General features: G+C 37.5%; 1 protein-coding gene across 1 annotated transcript in view; it reads right to left on the bottom strand.

The window, feature by feature from the left end:
* The window catches only part of AKR1D1 (aldo-keto reductase family 1 member D1), a 136,834-nt gene that overhangs the window by 48,725 nt on the left and 65,132 nt on the right, over window positions 1-22,977 (bottom strand). Inside the window, exons 2-3 of the mRNA XM_069087307.1 lie at window positions 17,050-17,217; window positions 6,951-7,067 (exon numbers count right to left, since the gene is read on the bottom strand). Of these exons, the coding sequence (XP_068943408.1) occupies window positions 6,951-7,067; window positions 17,050-17,115 (183 nt within the window). The 5' untranslated portion in view covers window positions 17,116-17,217. The remainder of the gene's footprint in view (window positions 1-6,950; window positions 7,068-17,049; window positions 17,218-22,977) is intronic.

Here is a 22,977-nt window from a genome sequence, read left to right as displayed (position 1 = left end):
TTCCTTCCTTCCTTCCTTCCTTCCTTCCTTCCTTCCTTCCTTCCTTTTTCTTTTTTAGTTTACGTCTTTCCTTTCCACAAGATTTTTAGTTACAATTTTTCTCCCCATTTTTCCCTACCCACTACCCCGAAACAGAGAACCCACTGAATATCCCTTCTCCCAATCTGCTCTCTCTCATACCTTCCCCCACCCCCCCTCAGACTTTCCAGTAGGGCACAGTAGATCTCTATGCCCCAGTGCCTGTACATCTCATTTCCCAGTTACATGTAAAACAATAATAATAATTATTATATATATACATATATATATATTTCAAACATTTGATTTTAACACTTTGAATTCCAGATTCTATCCTTTCCTCTCTTATCACCCACCCTCACTGGGAAGATAAACAATTCAATATAGGTTGTACATGTGTAGCTATACAAAACATTTCCATAGTGCATATATTGTGAAAGACTGACTATATTTCCCTACATCCTATCCTACCCCCCCCACTTGTTCTATTCTCTACTTTGATCCTGTTCCTTTTCAAAAGTGGGTGCTTCCAACTTTCCTCCCACGCAGCCTGCCCTCCCTTCCATTATGCCCCCTCTCATGCCCTTCCCTCCTATTCTCCTGTAGGGCAAGATACCCTATTTAGTGTGTATGTCATTCCCTCCCTAAACCAAATTCAATGAGAGTAAGGTTGACTCATTCCCTTTTGCCTTCCTGTTCTTCCCCGCCATTGTAATAGTTTTCCCTTGCCTCTTCTATATGAGATAATTTACCCCATTCTTTCTTTCCCAATCCCCTCTCATTATATTCCTCTCTCACCTCTTAATTTCACCTTTTAAGTATGATCCCTTCCTATTCAATTGGTCCTGTGTCCTCTGTCTAGGTATACCTGTACACACACACACACACACACACACACATATACACATATACATACTCACATATGTATTCATACGCCCATATACCCTCCCATATAAACATATATATATATGTATGTATACACAAACACATATAAATTTCTATTCCCTTCAAGTATTCTCATACTGAGAAAAGTTTCATAAGTTACAATTATTGTTTTTCCATGTAGGAATATAAGTAGTTCAGCTTTGATAAGTTCCTTATGATTTCTTTTCCCTGTTTACCTTTTCATGCATCTCTTGCTTCTTGTATTTGAATGTCATATTTTCTATTCAACTCTGGCTTTTTCATCAAGAATGCTTGAAAGTCTTCTATTCCACTGAATGACCATATTTTCCCCTGAAACATGATACTCAGTTTTGCTGGGTAGGTGATTCTTGGTTTTAATCCCAGCTCCTTTGACCTGCAGAATATCATATTCCAAGCCCTTTGATCCATCAGTGTAGAAGCTGCCAGATCCCTGGGTTATCCTGATTGTGTTTCCACAATATTCAAATTGTTTCTTCCTGGCTGTTTGTAATATTTTCTCCTTGATCTGGGAACTCCAGAACCTGGCTATAATATTCCTAGGAGTTTTCTTTTTGAGATCTTTTTCAGGAGGTGATAGGTGGGTTCTTTCATCCTCTATTTGGCCCTCTGCTTCTAAAACATCAGGGCAATTTTCCTTGAGAATTTCTTGAAGGATGATTTCTAGGGCCTTCTTTTGATCATGGCTTTCAGGTAGTCCAATAATTTTTAAATTATCTCTCCTGGATCTATTTTCCATGTTGGTGATTTTTCCAATGAGATATTTCACATTGCCTTCCATTTTTAAAATTTGTTTGGATCTTTATCTTGATTTCTCATAAAGTCATTAACTTCCATTTGCTTGAATTCAATTCTGGAGGAACAATTCTCTTCAGTGAGCTTTTGAGATTCTTTTTCCATCTAATAAATTCAGCTTTTTAAGGCATTCTTCTCCTCATTGGCTTTTTGAGCCTCTTTTGCCATCTGATTTAGTCTATTTTATAAGGTATTATTTTCTTCAGTCAGGTTGTTGACTCTCATTTCATAATTTTCTTGTATCACTCTCATTTCTCTTCCCAATTTTCCCTCTACTTCTCTTATTTGGTTTTCAAAATCCTTTTTAAGCTCCTCCATGGCCTGTAACCAACTCATATTTTTCTTGGAAGCTTTTGGTGCAGGAGTTCTGACTTCACTGTCTTCTTCCTGTTCTTTGATCCTTTTTGTCCCCCCCCAAATAGGAATCTAATGTCAGATTGATCTGTTTGCTTTACTTCATTTGCTTGCTCATGTTGCCACTCAATTACTTTACTTTTGAGGTTTTTGCCACAGTAGAACTCTACTACCAGAAAGGGGAGCTTTATCCTGAATGCTGGGGTTTTTGCAGCTGCCAGAGCTATTAGTTGGGTGCCTTCTCTGAAGCCTCCACATGCTCTGACAAACTGTTCACACACCCCAGGACCTCCACCCTAGACAGCAATCCAGATCCAAGCAGAAGCCACGTGGCAGGAGACTGCACAGCCATGGACCCTCAGCTGCTTCTCACCCTGGGGCAAAGGTTGGACTGTACTCCCAAACTCCCTGTTCCTGCAAAGTCTACACTGACCTCTCACTTTGTCTTTGGCATCTATGGGTTGATAATTCTGGAAACCACCACAGCTTCTGGTGATCTGAAGTCCTTCCAGCCTCAGGCTGGTCAGGCCCCACCCTGAGGCTCACTGTGGGCTCACGTGGGGCTGGGCTCTGCTCCCAGAGTGTTGTGCTGGCCCCTTCCTGCCAGCCTGCTGGGCTCTCTTCAGCAGGAGGTTAGTTTCTCTGTGTCATTTTGTGAGTTCTTTAGCTCCAAAGTTTGTCTAGAGTCATTTTTTACATGAATTGGAGGAAGTGGAAGCCAGAGCCAAGGGGAAGTCCTGTTTCTGCTGTCCCATCTTGACTCCACCCCCCCCCCTTTTTTTTAATCATTGCTTTCAGGTAGTCCAATAATTCTTAAATTATCTCTTCTTGACATATCTGCTAGGTCAATTGCCTTCCCAATGATATATTTCACATTTTCTTCTACTTTTCTTTTGATTGTTTTGACTTTGATTGTTTCTTGATGTCTCATGAAGTCATTAGCTTCTACTCACCCAATTCTGCTTTTTAAGGAATTATTTTCTTCAGTAAGCTTCTGTATTGTAGAGATTGTAGTGTTCTATAACTTGGAGTCATATAATAGTTCTCTATAAGACTCTTGGTATTAAAAAGCTCATTGATACAGAGAAAAAGTTGGGGTCATTAACAAGAACCTCCCTATGGTTAACAAGACTAGGCCTGAGACAGTTGCTGTAGATTATTACTTTGAATGTACTCAAAACCATTCCAACAAATTAAAACATGTCAGAACTTGTGCTTTGAGGCCTTTGGGAATCCAGGGTCACCTGTATGCCACAATGAGATTTAGGAATGGGATGGTGTGGAGGTCAATAAAAACATGATGCAATCAATGAAATGTAACCAAGTCTGTTCTTTTCTTCCTGTTCTATCCTGCATCCATTCCACTGCCCACTTGCTTGGTCTAAGAAGTATGTACTTATGGATCAGCTCTTTCAATTGTCCATACAAGTGTATATCTTAATCAGGACAATAGGTATTCTTGGATAGCTATTCCTTTCCTGGATATATAGATTAAATTCTTTTTAAATAATTACAACCATCATTTAGAATTCTTAATTCTAAATTTTATGCCAAAATAAATAGTCAAATTGAACTAAAGTTATTCAATTCTTCATTCTAGAAAATGATAATGCCAAAATTTCTGGCCTTTATCTCTGATCATGTGGAAGATTCCTACTTTAGATTAAATTCAGTATTAAAAATAAATTCCCAATGAAACAAAAACTTATAAAGGATATTAATTATTAACATACAAAATGTGACTCTTACTATGGGTTTCACTGTAGGGTCAATTAATCAACAAACAAGCACTTATTAAGTACCTACAACATTCTAGGAATATGAGGCATTGGGGACACAGAGATAAAATGATCAAACAATCCCTACTCTTAAGCTAGCTACATTCTAGGGGAGAAACAACATGTATAAGTATATTCAGAATAAGTATATGGCATAGCTGGGGAGAGGAACACTAGCAGTTGGGGTAATTGGGAAATGCTTTATGTAAAAGGTGGTGCCTATGGCATATCTTGAAAGAAGAGAGGGAGAGATTCCCTGAGGTGAAGGTGGGGAAAGATTGTAGCCTAGGCATGAGGTACACCTAATACAAAGGTGCAGAAATGGGAGATGGAGTGCCATGACCGAAGAAGAAAGACAGGTCCAATTTGGCTAGAGTCTAGCCTATAGAATTCAGAAAGGAGAGAAATATACAATAAAGCTAGAAAAGTAGAAAAGGGCCATGTCATGAAAGGTTTAAAAACCACCTGAGGAACTTATGAAATAAGAATCCACTGGATTCTAGTGACCAGATTTGCTCTTCAGGAAAATGACTTTGGCAGTTGTATATAGGATGGATTGGAGTGAGGAAGAGGGAAGCATAGAGACAAATTAAATTGCCATAATCTAGGTGTGAGGTGATAAGGACCTAAACTAAGATAGTGTCCATGAGAAAATGGATCAGGTGCAAGAAAAGTTGTGGAAACTGAAATGTCAAGATTTGTCAACTGATTGGATATATGGAGTGAGGGAAGGCAGCACTGAAACCTGGGAGACTAGAGGAACTGTGGTGCTTATCCTACAGGGAAGTTTGATAGAGGGGTAGGTTTTGGGGAAAAGATAATGATTTTTGTTTTGAACGTGTTGAATTTGAGATGTCTCTCTAGTATCCAGTTTATAAGATGACATAGTACCAAAGCTCAGGAGAGAGACAGGAGTCTGATATCTATCTATCTACCTACCTATCTATCTATCCAGCCATACATACACATATATGTGTCATATATGTATATATAAATATAAACACACACATATGAATCATCTGCATAATTATGATAATTAAACCCATGGTTGCTGATGAGCCCTGAGAAAGAGTATAGAAAAGGAAGAGAAGAGAGCCAGGACAGAGCCTCAGAGAACATCCACAGTTTGGGGGCAAGATGTAGATATAAGTCAGCAAAGCAGACAGAGAAAAAGTGGTGAGATAGGTAGGAACAACACCAGAAGAGAACATGAAAACTTGAGAGGAGAATATTCATGACTAACAGTATCAAATAAGGCAGAAAACTTAAGGTCTAAGAAAGAATATTCAATGAAGAGAAAATCGATCACTTTGAAGAAAGCAATTTCAGTTGAATGATGTGGTAGGAAGTCAGATTGCAAAGGGTTGAGAAGTGAACTAGGGAACAATAAGTGAAGACTATGTAGATCAATAACTTTTTCTAGGAGTCTGAGAAAGAAAAAGAACATGATAGCTTAAAGTGATATTAAGGTCTAGTGAAAGTTTTTTTTTTTTAATGGTATGGGAGACTTGGGCATATTTGAAGGCAGTAATGAAAGAAAAAGTATACAGGAGATACTGAAGATTAGAGAAAGGGGGGATGATTGAGGGATCCATCAATTAGAGAAGATGGGCAGGGATGGGATCAAGGGCAGTTATAGAAGGGTTGACTTTTTTCCAAGAGAAAAGTTGCATCATCAGAGACTGGAGGGAGAGAGAGCAGAGATTAGAAGACAATGTTGATAGGGTTTTGAGATGAAGAAAAGACTAGAGGAGAAAGGAAATGACTTCAATTTTCTTTCTTTTTGTAATGGAAATGCAAATTTGGAAGATCTTCCCTGCCCCTAGGCTAAAGTGCACCTGAAGCCTGGAGTGGGAGGCTTGTTTTTCAGTAGATACTTTTTGATTGGCCAGTGGGTCAATAAGGTTGTTACATTCTCTGAGCCAGGAGAAGGCTATATAAGCCCTGATGTGAGGCTTTGTTTTGGGGGCTCACTTTGAGAAGTGTTCTGTGATTTGATCTGTATTCTGGGAAGCCGTTGTCCAGGGTCCCCCCGGCTTTGAAAAACCCAGATGTGGAAACCCAGATGTTGACTGGGTATGGATGTAATGGTTGAACAGTTTGGAAATCTGTCTACTTGATCTGTTTCTGTCTTGATAATTCTGCCTGTATACTTTGAAGTTCAGGGTGCTGACCTTTTTCCCCTGAACAAGGTAAACGATATGTTTGACTGATGAAAGTAAGCCTGTTAACTCATTTTGAGTTGCTTTCCTTTATCAAAGCAGATCCAAGAACCTGTGGTGGTGGCAAACCCTGAGGATGCTTGGGGTGCTTGCCGCTACACTTTTCTTTTCTTTTTTTTTTTTGCTTTTTGGAGAGGCAATTGGGGTGGAGTGACTTGCCCAAGGTCACACAGCTAGTTAAGTGTTAAGTGTCTGAGGCCGGATTTAAACTCAGGTCCTCCTGACTCCAGGGCTGGTGCTCTATTCACTGCACCACCTAGCTGCCCTGACTTCAATTTTCTTAGTAAGGTAAGAGGATATTCTTTTGAGAGAGCAGGAGGACAGGTTTGGGAACTTTCAGGAGAAAAGTGTCACAATAGCTTCTGTGGGCAATGAGACAGCAAAGCAATTAGAAGATAATAAGGGGAATAAAAAAATTCAGTTGAGGTTAGATCCCATAAATTTAGTCTCCAGTCATCCTAGGGGTGTGACTTCCTCCAACTCCACTCAGCAGCCCATAAGTAAGAGGGGAAGAAATAGTTCATGGGAGTAATATAGGATTGGGTTTTGGCAAAGGATGAGTGGTGACAGAATGGAGGTGAGGTAGGGTAAGGAATTCAAGAATAGAGGACAGGGTACAGTTGAATTGGTTAAGTTGGAGCAGGAATGATGGCCTGAGAAAAGTACTGAGGAATGGAGGGATTAGAGGTCACAATGAGGATGAATAGTAGATTTAGGAAGGGGGAGGCACAAGGAGGAATGATATGATAGAAAGTTAGGTTTCCTTAAAAATACTGGACTCATCCTATATATTTCAGAGTTTCTATACAAAGGTTTAGGCTGTGGGCAGACCATGTGGTCTTTGTGGGTTTCATTTTACCTTGAAAGCCATTGGCAGCTCCATGATGTAAAGATCAATATAATCTAGCTGAAGATTGTTGAGTGTTTTCTCCAGAGCTGGTCGTACCAATTCTGGCCTAAAGAAAGTAGACCACAACTGAAATAGAACAAAGAAAAATTTTGAAATAAAGTCATCTGGTATAAAAAATTCCATGTTTCATCATACCTGGTGGGATAAAAATAAAATAAAATGTTATCCATTTATCAGAGAGCACATGAATTTAAAGGATGCACATGGATCACTGCAGAATAGGCTGACCAAATTTGTCCTTGCTCTATCCTGGGTGGTGTCAATGTTCCTATTGCACTGGCAAAATTTTCACTTTCCATGATGTTGCTAGTAAAAAAAAAATAGTTTTATTCAATTTAACAAGCTTTTGCCAATTGCCTATACGTGTAAGAGGTGGTGCTAGGTGTTGGGGTTTCAAAGATGAAAACAAAACTGTCCCTGTCCTCAAGAGGCTCATATTCTTCTGCAGGGTAAGAAGGGCATAGGTACAGTAAAATATATGCAAAATAATATAGGTGGGAAAAGCACTAACAACTTGGGGGATCAGGAAAGTCCTTGTGTAGTAAATGGCACCTGAGCTATGTGTTGAAAAAAGTTATGGTTTTCAAGGGGTGTAAAGGATGAGGGAGATATTTTGGATATGGGTGTCACAGAGGTAGGAGATGGGATGTCATGTACAGGAATATCAGAAGACTAGACAAACCCAGATTTTATGAACATGAGTAACTGTTTTGCTAATTAAAATCCTCACATTGGCCTCAGAGCACATGCAATTAAAGTCCGCTAACCATGTGAAGAAATGAACTTTTGATTGACTGCTGACCCCTCCCTCCCCCCCCAAAAAGATGAGCGTTTGAAAGATACTAACTGAACATAGCAAACTTCTCTTTCTTTCTCCCTGGCTATAACTGAGAGAAGATATGCCGTAAGCCTTTGGCAAGTGAAGAGGAAGGAGAAACTTTGGGTTTTAATATAAATTTAAATGTGGGAAAGGGTCCGCATTAAACTGTGAATATAATTCTTTGTTCTTTGCTTCCTTGAATCTTGGTGAATCACTTAGGTGAAGATGTATCCAACTAGGCTGCTACCTTGTGAGGTTTGAAGGGCTGAGAGTTCAAATCATCAGAGGTTCGTGAGCTTCAATCCATGCCAAAATTTTCAGATAATTGAACCCAATAAAGTCTTAAGAGACCTGATTAATGCAGTAGAGAATTGGATCAAAAGCAGCCAAATGAAGAATGATGACTTGTCCATTGGCTACATTTGGAAGTGAAATCCCTGGGGAGAATGCTATGTAGGAACTGTCTTATATATGAGCCTCCTCTTCTCTGGACAAAGGTGGTCAAGAGAAGAGTGTGTCTGTCTCTGTATGTTAGAGGGAAATGTTTGTATTTATGTTATTTTATCTTCTCAGTAAATATTTCTTTGTAAAATCTAAGTGATGTTAATTGACTAAATGATATTTGGACACTAATCACTAGTGACTGATATTGGGCAGACCACAATGGAATGGAGTTCTAAGGCTATAAACATTAAAGAAAGACACCCCCTCAGGTTGTCCCCCACTAGGTCCCCAGGGAGAGATGGAGCCTTGCTCTGGGGGATTCAACTGGTCAGTCCAAGTAAGAGATCCTTAATCTTTATAAAGGTTTCATAAATGATAAGTGTATTAATAGAATATCATATGGCCTCTTATGCCACATGTAGATCTAAAATTGTGGATTGGTAGGTGGGTTATCTTTATGGAAGGTGTATCAAAAATATTTTGGAGAACCAGTCAAAATGCATTAAACTTATTGATCTCTGTTCACATTTGCTGATTCTTTTGTAAACAAAAGCTACAAATCAGAAGAAGCCATACTTCTGAGATGTCTAGTGATTTTGTTATCTGTAGTTGAAATGGAAAGACTTTGAAGCCCAGGTGGCATTTTCATGCACTCCAGTCAAAAGTAATGTTTTGGTAAGCCATGGTATTTATCAGATATGCAAATGTCACAAAGCAGGGAAGGATAACTAATACAGTGGCTATTCAAAATGATCTTGAGAGGCTGCAGCTCTAACACCAAAGTTGAAATTTAACAGGAAATAAATGTAAAACCCTCTATTTCTACTGTAAGTTCAAAAGTCAGATACACAAGTACAGAACAGAAGAGATATGATTTGTTCATACCTTGAACTGGTTTTTCCACAGACATATCAACTAAATCTTGGGACTGGTCACAGATTACTACATGGAAATCCTTTTATTTTTCCCTGATTGACTCTTATCCTCTTCATAGCAGGGGAGTATTCTAAACCAGAGGTGTCAGACTTGAGACATGTAGGCCAGTGGGCTTGAACCAAATTTAAAATATAATTGGGAAATGTTTAACAAAATAAATAAAAATACAACATAGATAATGTTAATTTGTGGTTTTCTATGGAATCTGTTTCTATTTGAGTTTGATACCACTATTCTAAACCTCTCCTCTTCCCTCAAATCTCCTAAAACACTTTTTCCCTACCACACAAGCAGAAGACTGAGACTACTACTTGACTGAGAAAATAGAGGCCATCTATTTTTATCATCACTGTCCTTTATTTGGTTCTTCAAATGAAGCCCTGCTTCATTATCCTTTATTTTCCCTTCCTTTGTTCCAGTCTCTAAGGAAAAGATGGCATAATTTCCCGCCAATGAAGGAACTAAGAGATTTGAGGGGATTAGAACACCAAGTGGTAGTGGCAACTGAGTAAGCCACATTGACTCTATCTTATGACACAATTCTGAAGCTAGCTCAGGCCCCTTTCTATTCAATTATGGGGTCAGTTCAATTTCTGCCTTGTGAAAAAACTTTATTCAATTGTGAGAATTGTGAGAAAACTTTATGGCATTGTTTGAACCTAACCCTGTGCATCTAGGAAGCTGGACCACCTCTGCCTGCTGCTTAGAAACCCTTAACTAAGGACCTAGGTTATGCTGATTAGAGACCTGGTCAGGTCTGAGGATTGATGCAAGGGATTTTCTCACAATTATAACATCTCAAGCAACCCATATGTCTTAACTGAAAACTGGCCCCATACTGATCAATCAGTTACTGTTTCCATGTTCCTTTTATTTTTTACAGACATTTGGGGGGAATGGGATACCTCTTTTTCTGATTTCAGGCAATTGTACCTGCTTGCTCTTCCTCTGTCAACTTAGAAAGTTCCTAATCTTTCCTCCAATTAGAAATCCGATTTCCTAATGTATCCTGGCTAATCATTTCCTTTTAATTAATTGTTTTTAATGTATTAGAAATCTGTTTCCCCTTGTATTCAGGGTCCAGTGCCAAAGCTGAGAAAGGGGACCGGTCCCAATTTGTTGGGCAATTGACATGTATTATTTAGTAAATTGTTATGTTTGGGAAGCTCAAACCTTTGTTTCCTCAGTAATTTCATCTTTCACCCACAACACCAAGATCATCTTCTTCATTGTAACCTTGGTCCCATCCCTTCTCATTTCCTAGAGCCTGCCCCCTTGATTATTCTCTTTTATCTTTAGTCTCTTGTTATCCAATGACTTTTCCTCTACAATCACATCCAAATATTAAAAACAAAACAAACAAAATCCCTTTACTTGACCCTCTCATAACATTATGCCAACCTACAGCTGGGATTCATCAACCTCTTTGGCCATCTGTAGAAACTTTTCAGTTCAAATCTGGCCTCTGATGTTAACTAGTTGTTTGACCTTGGACAAATCATCTAACCATTATTTGCCTTAGTTTCATCATCTGTAAAATTGAGATAATAATAGTACCTAAGTCCCAAGGTTGTTGTGAGAATCAAATGAGGCAATATTTGTAAAAAGCATTTAGTGTAATGTTTGCTAGAGTAGATGTTATGTAAATACTAGATGATAATATTATTGCTTATGGACACTTTCTCAGGACTAGATGGTTTTACAAGAGAATTCTATCAAGCATCTAAAGAATGAGTGATTGCAATACTTTATAAACTATTTGGGAAAATTGGAGAAGAAGGAATCTTACCAAATTCTTTTTATGACACAAATATGGTACTGATGGGGTGGCTAGGTGGCTCAGTGAATAGAGCACCAGCCCTGGAGTCAGGAGGACCTGAGTTCAAATCTGGCTTCAGACACAACACAAATCTAGCTGTGTGACCTTGGACAAATCACTTAACCCCAATTGCCCTACCTTCCCCCCTCCAAAAAGCAAAAAGAAAAATCTAAAAAAAGCCAAAAACAAATATGGTACTGATACCTAAACTGGGAAGTGCCAAAACAGAGAAAGAAAATTATAGACCAATTTCCCTCATGAATATAAATGCAAAAATTTTTAATAAAATATTAGCAAAAAGACTACAGCAATTTATCATGAGAACAATCTACTTTGATCAGGTAAGATTTATTCCAGGAATGCAAGGATGGTTCAATATTAGGAAAACTACTAGAATAGTTGATCATATCAACAACAAAACTAGTAGAAACCATATGATTATCTCAATAGATGCAGAAAAAGCCTTTGACAAAATACAACACACATTCCTATTAAAAACACTACAAAGTAGAGGAATGAATGGAGTCTTCCTTAAAATAATAAGTAGCATCTATCTAAAACCATCAGCAAGTATTATATGTAATGGGGATAAGCTAGAAGCATTTCCAATAAGATCAGGAGTGAAACAAGGATGTCCACCATCACCCCTCTTAGTCAATTTGGTACTAGAAATGTTAGCTGTAGCAATAAGTAGAAAAAGAAATAGAAGGAATTAGGTTAGGCAAAGAAGAGACTAAGCTATCACTCTTTGCAGATGATATGATGATATACTTAGAGAATCCTAGAGAATCAAGTAAAAAACTACTTGAGATAATAAATAAATTTAGCATAGTTGCAGGATAAAATAAACCCACAAAAATCCTCAGCATCCCTATACATTTCTAACGAAGTCCAACAGCAAGAAATAGAAAGAGAAATTCCATTTAAAGTTACTGTAGACACTATAAAATCTTTGGGAATCTGTCTGCCAAAACAAACCCAGGAACACAATTACGAAACACTTTTAACACAAATAAAGTCATATCTAAATAACTGGAAAAACATCAGTTGCTTGTGGTTAGGTCAAGCTAACATAATAAAAATGACAATTTTACCTAAATTAATTTACCTATTTAGTGCCATACCAATAAATCTACCAGAAAATTATTTTAATGAGCTAGAAAAAATAGTAACAAAATTCATCTGGAAGAACAAAAGGTCCAGAATATCAAGGGAATTAATGAAAAGAAATGCTAGGGAAGGTGGCCTAGCCATACCAGATTTTAATCTGTATTATAAAGCAGCAGTTATCAAAACTACTTGGTACTGGCTGAGGAATAGAGTGATGGATCAGTGGAATAAATTAGGTACACAAGACATAGCAGTCAATGACTATAGTAATCTATTGTTTGATAAACCCAAAGATCCTAGCTTCTGGGACAAGAATTCACTATTTGACAAAAACTTCTGGGAAAACTGGAAAATAGTATGGCAGAAACTGGGCATAGACCAGTATCTTATACCATATACCAAAATAAAGTCTAAATGGGTGCATTATCATAAAAACTGAGACTGTAAGCGATCTGGGAGAACAAGTAATAGTTTATCTGTCAGATTTATGGAGAAGGGAAGATTTTATGACCAAACAAGAGTTAGAGAGCATTATAAAATGCAAAATGGATCATTTTGATTACATTAAATTGAAAAGTTTCTGTACAAATAAAGTTAATGTAACCAAGAATAGGAAGTAAGTGGAAAAGTGGGAAAGAATTTTTACAACCAGTGTCTCTGATAAAGGCTTCACTTCTAAAATATACAGAGAATTGAGTCAAATTTATAATAATACAAGTCTTTCCCCAAATTGATAAATGGTCAAAGGATATGAACAGGCAGTTTTCAGAGAAAGAAATTAAATATATCTATAAGCATATGAAAAAATGCTCTAAATCACTACTGATTAGAGAAATGCAAATCAAAACAACTCTGAGGTACCACACCTTACCACACCTCAGATTGGCTAAAATGACAAAACAGAAAAATGTTAAATGCTGGAGAGGATGTGGAAAAATTGGAACACTAATGCATTGTTGGTGGAGCTGTGAATGGATCCAACCATTCTGGAGAGCAATTTGGAACTATGCCCAAAGGGCTATAAAAAAGTGCATACCCTTTAACCCAGCAATACCATTTCTAGGTATCCTAAAGAGATCATATAAGTGGGAGGAAGACCTGTTTGCACAAAAATATTTATAGCAGCTCTTTTTGTGGTGGCAAAAAAATTGGAAATCAAGGGGATGCCTATCAATTGGGGAATGGCTAAACAAGTCATGGTATATGAATCTAATGGAATACTATTGTGCTATAAGAAATGAGGAGCAGAGGGACTTCATAATAACCTGGAGAGACTTATATAAACTTCTGCTAAGTGAGGAGAGCCAAACCAGAACTTTGTACACAATTACAGACACATTCTATCTATGACTACTAATTTTGATAGACTGGGCTCCTCTCAGCAATGCAAGGTTATAAGACAACTCCAAAAGACTTATGACGGAAAGGATATCCACATCCAAAAAAAAGAACTACGGAGTTTGAACGCAGATTGAAGCAAACTACTTGCTCTCTCTTTTGTGTTTAGTTCTTTTTTGTTCCTTCTTTCTCATTGTTCACTTCACTGGTTATAATTCTTCTTTACAACCTGACTAATGCTTAATGTGAAGGTATTTGTAGAACCTATGTTGGATTGCATGCTGTCATGGAGAGCAAGGGGGGAGGAGACAGAGGGGGAGAAAATTTGGAATTCAAGGGATTGTGGAACTGAATGTTATAAACTAAAAGTAGATAAACAAATTTAATAAAATAAAATTGAAAAAATAAAAACTCACAATGATAGGAAATGCTAAGCAATTAGAAGTTAGTTTAAAAAATATGTAATTTTTTTTCCTATCTAAGTTCATGGACTCTTTGAAATCTATTCATAGACCCCTTGGGGTTCTCTGGAAACTAGGTTAAGAACTCTTGATCTGTACTGAATGCTTTCATGTCTTAATTCCTTTTATCCTGGCTTCTAACACCACCATTTGATTGAAGCTACTCCTTCTAAGGTTATTAGTAACCTTTTAACTGCTAAATCCAATGGTCTCCTATTAGTCCTTATTCTCATTGCCCCATTCCCAGTATAGCTTTTGTACTGTTGACTATCACATGGTTTCCATAATATTCTGTTTTCTTTCAGGTGTTTTCTACCTGTTTCCTCCTTTGCTGTGAACAGCTCCCAAGGCTCTGCCCTGGGTCAGCTTGTCTTCCCTATCTCTACTCTTATTCTTTTTTTTTTTTTTGGAGAGCAATTGGGGTTAAGTGACTTGCCCAAAGTCACACAGCTAGTAAGTGCATTAAGTGTCTGAGGCCAGATTTGAACTCAGGTCCTCCTGAGTCCAGGGCCGGTGCTCCATTCACTGTGCCACCTAGCTGCCCCTCTACACTCTTATTCTTGATCTGATCAGTTTTATGTATTCAGCTATCTCTATGTGGATGACTCCCAAATCTATATAACAAAGCCTCATTATTCACCCATAGTGATTACTTGACTATCTTTGCTTGGTCAACTTCAACATGTTCAAACCCATGCTCATTTCAATCTTTCCTATTTCTGTTAAGAGGACTAAAATCTCTTGTAATCTTTGTATAATTTTTACAAATGATAATATTTGTATAATAATAAAATAATAAATGGGCATCACTGACTAGATAGGGAATGCCAGTATCTGAGGTCATCCCTAAATGCTGTGAAAGAGTAGAGGACTTCAAGGTCCTAAAAGTCAGTTCATGGATCAAAGACCACTGTGGTCTTTTTTGCTTATACTTCATAAAATTGCAGTAGCACAAAGAATTACCAAACCATTTGTACATAGCTCGGTTTGGGAAAATGGCTTGTTCTTACAAAAATGACTTCCTCTTCAACCTCTTGCTCTATAAGTACATTCAGGAGTAGATAGCAACAATTTGATTTATCCTAAAGCATTAGTTGTGTCTAACTGCAATAGATGAGCTTATTATACAGGAGAAAGTAGGACTTAGAGTTTGTAATGGGAATGGGAATCTGAAGATTGTCCCTGCCCCTAGGCCCTTTGATAGGCTTAAGTGTTATGGGAATGGGAATCTGAAGATCTTCCTTGCCCTTAGGCCCTTTGATAGGCTTTAGTGACTCTGAGAACCTTCCCTGATTTGCGAATATACTCTGCCCCTAATAGGCTGAATGTGGTTACATGGAACCTGTGGCAGGAGGCTTGTTTTTCAGGAATGCCCACAACTTGTTGCTTTGTGATTGGGCAGTGGGTCAAGAGGGTTTTGACATTCTCTGAGCCAGGAGAAGGCTATATATACCCTGATGTGAGATTTTGCTTTGGGGATCACTTTGAGAAGAGTTGTGTGATTTGACTAGATGAGACTCTAGGCCTGTTGAGCCTCCCAGCTCTGAAAACCCAGATGTTAGTGCTTCCCTCTCTGGTAACTGACTAGGTATAGATGTAATGGTCAGACAGCTGGAAGCCTGTCTACTGATCTGTTTCTCTGTCTGTATTTTTTTGTCTGCTTGTAACTTGTTTGTATTCTCTGAAGTTCAGAGTGCTAACTTTTTCCCTTAACTAGGTAAATGATATATGTTTGATTGATTAAAGTAAGACTGTGAACCAATTTTGAGTTGCTTTCCTTTAGAAAAGCAGATGTAAGAACCTGTGCTAGCAGCCATCCTGGGTACGCTAGGGTGCTTGCTGCTACAGAGTTATAATATTAAGTCAGTTCTAAAAAGTTAAGTCTGAAAGTGATAGACTGACATTTCACAAACATACTAGAACAAAAACTTCTTCAGTTCTGTTTGATGCAAGGTGAAGGCAGAGATTTTTCTGAAATCTGAAAAGGGGGGAATGAACTAACAGGTGAAGGTTTAATACTAACTTCAAAGATTAAGGAATATTCCCAACCCTATTCATTTGATAGAATCAAGAACTAGAACTTAGAAGTCATCCAGTCTAACCTGTTCATTTTTCATGTGAGATAACTATAGTCCCCAAAAAGCTAAAAGAGTTAGCCAGGATAGCATATTGAGTAAGTATCAAACCAGAATTCAAATCCCAGTCTTTTTTTAGTCTGAATACAGAGCTCTTGCCACATAACACATTTTTAGAGAGATATAGCCATACTATATTAGAAATGATTGATTCAGTAACTAATCTTTACTTTACAAGACTGACAGTGAAGTATGTTTCCTTCCTTTTGCTATAGAGATGGTAGACTTTGGGTGCAGAATTAGCTATATATTGTCAGAGAAAGTCAAAGCATTGATTTGTTTTACTTAACTTTGCATCTTTGTTATAAGGCCCCTGTGTGTGTGTGTGTGTGTGTGTGTGTGTGTGTGTGTGTAATGGATCATTGGGAAATAACAATAATGTGTGGGAAAAAGCACCAATAAGTCATTAAAATGTTTTTGCTTAAAAGGAAACCTTAATGATACTTTTGGCCAAGGTAAAAAATTTCCCAATTTTACCTCCACAATTTCTCCCATCCATTCCCCTTCTATTTCCTGCCCCACCTCCCAGTATCCAACTTACTTAGTTTATAAATTTGACTTTCAAATTACATTTTTTAAGAAGTAAAGTCACCAATGAAGACCTGAAGTCTCCCTTGTATTCAGAGGGATGGCCATTCCCCATTCCAGCAAAATCTTGTGAGGAATGGGAAGATTAAGAGAAGGGATAAACTATCCCCTCTCATTTAGGCCCAAATTCCCACATAAAAGAAAAATGACATTGTGGGAAAATTATGACTTTTTTTTCCCCTCTCAATGGAGCTGGCACCTATCTCTCTCCTGAGAATCCTTCTTTGGATCTGTGATAGTCCAAATGATGGTCTAGATTTCTTGTAATGGTTTAACATAATGCCTTACACAGATTTTTTTCAATAACATAATTATTGATAGCTATTATTTCCTAAATTTTCTTAGCCCTGCCTTGTCCTATTATTATAAAAGTAATAGTGACAGAATAGGTTCTCACTTTGCCACAGTAGAAGATGTCTTCTCGTTTCACTTTTCCTTCAGTAATTTTCTCCTTGATTGCCATTCCCACTTCCTGTTCATTTTTGTAAAGGAGGGCACCATCAAAATGGCGGTACCCAACATCAATGGCAATCTTCACAGATTGTCTGCATTGGTCTTCAATTTCCTGGAATAAAGAGAGAAAAAAAAGGTGAATTGGACTTGACTCTAGATTGATTATATCTAAAAACATTTCTTTCTTTATATCAACTAAAATTGCTAATTGATAACTCCATTTCCTCCCTGTTTTTTTTCTGCCAGTTTACATCCATTAATGTTTGGAAAAGTTGCTCCAAGCTCTCTCATTTAGGAAGTCTCATTTAAACTTGATAATTACCAACAGAATGTGGTAGCTTTTCACAGTGCAAAGAAGATGTTTTGGGGCTCCAGAAAAACAGTCATGGAAGTAATATAATCAATCAACTCTGCAATTGGTTCAAATAGGGTCATATCCACCAATTAATTAAAGTACAATATGAATGGTGTTAAGTAGAACTGTGTGGCTATAGGCTAATCATTGAATCTCTCCAAGATTCAGTTTTCTCATCTGTATAGGGATAATAATACCTGTCTTGTCTACTTCACAGAGGAGTTATAAGAATCAAAAGAAGTAACATCTAAAGTGATTTACAAGCTTTTGAAAGTCATATGAAAGCCAAACCTTTCATTTATTTATTTATTGTTTTCAACATTCACTTTTATAAGATTTTGAGTTTTAAATTTTCTTTCCTTCCTTACCCTCCCCCCAAGATGGCATCCAATCTGACATAGGCCATACATGTACAATCATATTAAACATATTTCCACATTGTTCATGTTATAAAGAAGAATTAGAACCAAAGGGAAAAACCACGAGAAAGACAAAAACAAAAAACAAAATAGGAAAAATAGTATGCTTTGATCTGTGTTCAGACTCCATAGTTCTTTATCTGGATGTGAATAGCATTTTCCATCATGGGTCTTTTGGAATTGTCTTAGATTATTGCATTTCTGGGAAGAGCTAAATTTATCAAAGATGATCATCGCCCAGAGTTGTGTTCCCTGGTTCTGCTCACTACACTCAGTATTAGTTCATACAAGTGAAAGACAAATATTTTAATAATTATTAGAATTAACATTATTTAATAGTGGATAATAATGATCAATGGTCTCAAAATATCAGTCGTAAAACAGGAAACTTATTCACTGCCATGCCAGTCAGAAGTAGTCAACTTGGAGCTATAACTTCTAGTGTTGAGGAGTTATCCAGTGCTGAAAATCTCATCACCTCACTTTCCTGGACTTCTGAAAATGATTCTTACAGAATAGGGACCTACTGCTAGTATAATTTTACAGGACTTTGTGACCCTCAGAGTTTCACTTGATGATGTTTGAGAATCCTTCTTCAATTTGCCCTTCATATGAGGCTGTATATCTTTATTTGGAATAGTCTTGGGCACTAGTACAAGGGACACTTGTCTCATCTAGAACTCGGGTTCCTATGAAGATAGGGATCCCCAGGTCGAGACACACTAATCTCTGTATCTGTTGGTGACAGAAAAGAGTCAGGGGACTACCCTAATGGCCATAGATTTTGCTAATTAGACTTTTATTTGATATTGACATGCAGCTTCTACCCAGGAAAGATGGTAATATCCTCTCAATCATTTTCTTATTCCCTTGATCTGTCCCACTTCAGCATACTGCTAAGATCCGACAGTATAGAAAAGGTAATCCAGAAGCAACCAAGAAAAATACTTCTAAGGAAGTGGAAAGAAATTAAAAGCAATGTCAGGAAGCTGGGAAATGGAAGAATGGATTACAGTGAAGGCAGAAAGAAAAAAGAGAAGAAAAGGTGAACTATTGGAGCTAAGCAGCATTAAAAGTTGATTCTTTTTTTTTTTTTTTAAAGCAATTGGGGTTAAGTAACTTGCTCAAAGTTACATGGCCAGTTATTTCTGGGTGTGGTGCTGAGTATCTGAGCCCGAATTTGATCCAGGTCATCCCGACACTGGAGCCAGTGCTCTTATTCACTGAGCCACCTGGCCATCCCTAAGCAATTGGGGTTTAAGTAACTTGCTCAAAGTTACATGGCCAGGTGTTTCTGGATGGATGCTAAGTGTCTGAGCCCGGGATTCGATCTCCAGGTCTTCTCAACACTGGAGCTGGTGCTCTTACTCGCTGTGCTACCTGGCTGCCCCTGAAAGTTGATTCTAAGTCTTATTTGATCTCTAATAATCACATTTTCCTTGGTGTATATAGCAAAACCCACTCTAGAATTTTTCAAACTTTCTACTGAAGGTGGGACACGTGACTCTCTTGAGAGGGGTGTGTGTGAATTAACAGCCAAAATCATTGGCTATTTTCAACTACAACTCCTGTGCAGATATGCTCACCTATTTCAATGAAACAAAGTTTAAATAAAAGTCAACAAAATTTCAACCATCAGTAAGTCTGTTTACAGTATGAAGAAAAATGGTCAAATTTGGACTATCCCTTCAAAATTGACAGGAGTACAATCTGTCAGTTATCATCAGTTAACATAAGTACATGACATAGATAAATTGTAGTGTTGTGATGGTTGTTGTATTTAAATTTGAAGTGGATAAAAAAATAAAATATTCTTTGTATGTAAATTGAAAGCATACTATCCGCTACATTTCTTAATATTGTTAATTTTAGTAAATATAATACAAGAACCTATTTTTAAAATTGCCACATTAAAAACTGAAACAATCAGAATGATTATAGGTAATTGCTTGAAATTTTCAACAATACATTTAAATCGCCTAAATTTATTGTCTCTAATTTAAAAAAATGAAATGATGTCCCTTGTGATATATATATGTACATATACATATATATGTACATATACATATATATGTGTGTGTGTGTGTGTATGTGTGTGTGTGTATATGTATGTATGTAAAACTGATTTGAAGAAAAAAGTCTAAAAAAGTCTACTGGAACTGCTAAAACTAGTACCAGGAAAGATAGAAGAAATATATAAGTAGCAGAAATATATAAACAAAGCAAAAAGCCAAAATACAGAAAATATCATGCATCTTATTTATCATTATGATTCATGAATATTATCATTGACAAAGGGGAAAGACCCCTGTGGTTGCTTTGTATGAATATTTAAGGTATAGTTAGGGGTATGCTAGAGTCAGCTGTAAAGGGCTTAAAAGAGCCAGTTATTAAATTTCAGTGTGAGCATTTACAGTTCAGAAACTGTCAAATGCTACAAATCAAGGCTTGATTTATTATTTTTTGATTCTAGGCTTAAAGTCATCATGAAAATGGTCCCATGGGTACAATTAACCCTTCTATGCAAATGACTCTGAAGTTCATATATCCAGTTCTCAACTCTCTCCTGAGCTTTAACCAACTGCTTGCTAGGAAGAGCTAAGATGACTAAGAGGAAATTAAACCCCAAGGGAGTGAGGCAAAACTAATTTAAGCTAAATTCAACATAAGAGATATTTATGAAATATGGTGATATCAACTTCCATAGATTTAACTATCCTTTCTATACAGATGATTCCCAAGTATCTCAAGCTCAACACATTCCCAAACAAAACCTATTATTCAGCCCCAAACCACCCCTTTTATTAACTTTTCTATTTTATTAGAGTACCATGGGCTTTCCAATTACTTAGGTTCAAAACTTCAAAATGGTCCTTTACTCTTCACCCTCTTTTATCCACATGCAATCAGTTATTGAGTCTATCTTCACATCCTATCCAGTCATCTACCAGGAAACCATTGCCTACTCAAAATGGTTATATGGTTATTTACTTTACAATTCTCCTCCTTTGTCCTACTAGGAATAGGAACCTCTGGATTTTGACCTCTAGAGACTAAGACTCCCAACCTAAGGAAGATAATTCATCTATGCCACTTAGCACTACAGCTGATCTATCCTAATTGGTGGGTACATGAAAACATACCCAACTACCTATATTCAGGTGGTCCAAAATTGTGCTTCCCATCCCACCCAGTCATTCACCAGGAAACCAGAGTCTATCTGGCATGGCCATGTTGTCACATGACTTACCATAATATATGTTATCACCTCATCCCTCCTCCACCTGCACTGTTGTCTGAACATAAGTCAATGTTATTAGAAAGGGAATGATAATCAACTCTCCTATGGCTCCATTCATAATCTCCATGACTCCCCAGATCAAAACTCCCTTTCCTAGCCTCTAATCCTCTATATGTGTTATCTCATCCTACTACAATGAAATCTCCTTGAGGCCAACAATGGTCTCATTTTTGTATTTCTATCCATAAATCCTAGTATAGTGTCAGGTATGTATTAGGCACATAAATGCTATTTATTCATTGGATAATATATCTCAGATTCATTCTCTTTTCTCCACTTACACAACCACCATCCTAGTTGAGGTCTTCATGATCTCTTCCTTAGATCACAGTCACAGCATCTAATCTCTCTAACTTATCTTCCATACAACTGTCAGACTGAAATTCCTAAAGCCTAGGTCTAACCACGGCACTGCCCAGATCAGGAAGCTTCAGTGGCTTTCTGTTGCCTATAAGATAAAATATAAACCACACCTAATGGCATTGAAAATACCAGTCCTAGAACTGTCCTGTGCTTCTTCACAACCTGATTCCAACCTTTCTTCTCAGATTGATTATATATTTTTCCTTTTCACATGCTGTGAGTCAAACAAATTGGCTTACTTGCTGTTCCCCATATACAACATTCTAGCTTCTTTCTTTAATTCAGGCTTGTTTCTCATATTTGGATGTATATGTAACCACAAATCTCCATTACATGCAACCCGCTTTTCCTTTTACATATAAAAAAATTCAACATGCAACTTTCAAAGCTCCCCAGTTTGTCCATTTCTTTCTGTACTTCCTCATATTCTCTTTTGTGCTTTAAAAATTGTTGCAATGACCTACTTGCCTTCCCTCATCACTTCCTTCCTTCTCTTCCCACAGATATACATGCAAAGTCAAATAAAACAAATTCCCATATTGCCAATGTTTGAAAATGTATGTCTCATTCCACCTTGAAAAGCATGTGAAGTGTGGAGTGTGCTTCTTCACTGGAAGCCAGAGGAACTGAGGTTCCTCTGGAATCTTGTTTGGTTACTGCATTCATGAGAGTTTCTAAGAATTTCAAAATTGTTTTTCTTTATATAAACTCTCATTATTATTGGGTTTCTTTCTTTGGGGGAAGGTTTACTTAAAAAACAAACAAAGAAGCAGACCTTATTCATGGTGATTATATCTATAGAAATGTAGTTGTGAAATGGCCTGTGCTTATGCCCCTGGTTCAAGAGCAAAACTCTCCAACAATGGGCTGGAAGGTTGATATCCCAGCCCTACACCAGCAAAAGTCAATCTCTCCCGTGTCACTCCTAGAACTGTCCTATGCCCTCATATTAGGAACAAAGGGACCTAGGAAATGTAAGAAGAGGGTTAATGACAGGTATATGTGATAAATAACATTAAATTCCTCATCACATGCATTCCTGAGAAGAATAAGTGACACAACTAGAAGGGATAGGATAAGGACCTCCTGTTCCTTATGCTTTTCTGTCAGTGCCCCTGACAGTGCCTTGATAAAAAGTCACAAACCTCTCCACTTGCACATATACAGGTCCTCTCTTATGGTCTTGAAGGGGCAGAAGGCCAATGGCCCTCTCTTCCACCTGTGCTCCTTGTTCATTAGAGTTCTCCAAAATCCTGTTGTATAGTTCACAAAAAAAAGACAAAAACTAAACCAACAGTGGACAAAATTGCTGTTGCATTTTATTTTTTTTTTTGCTTTTTTGGAGGGTGGAAGGCAGGGCAATTGGGGTTAAGTGACCTGCTCAAGTGCTAGCAAGTGTGTCTGGTATATAATTTTAACATTTGTTATAAAAAC

Source organism: Petaurus breviceps, unplaced genomic scaffold (assembly GCF_028583685.1).
Source record: "Petaurus breviceps papuanus isolate PSGF00001 unplaced genomic scaffold, PetGlider_PUasm1.0 181, whole genome shotgun sequence".
NCBI classification, from domain to species: domain Eukaryota; kingdom Metazoa; phylum Chordata; class Mammalia; order Diprotodontia; family Petauridae; genus Petaurus; species Petaurus breviceps.
This window is presented reverse-complemented; position numbering and strand designations above follow the sequence as displayed.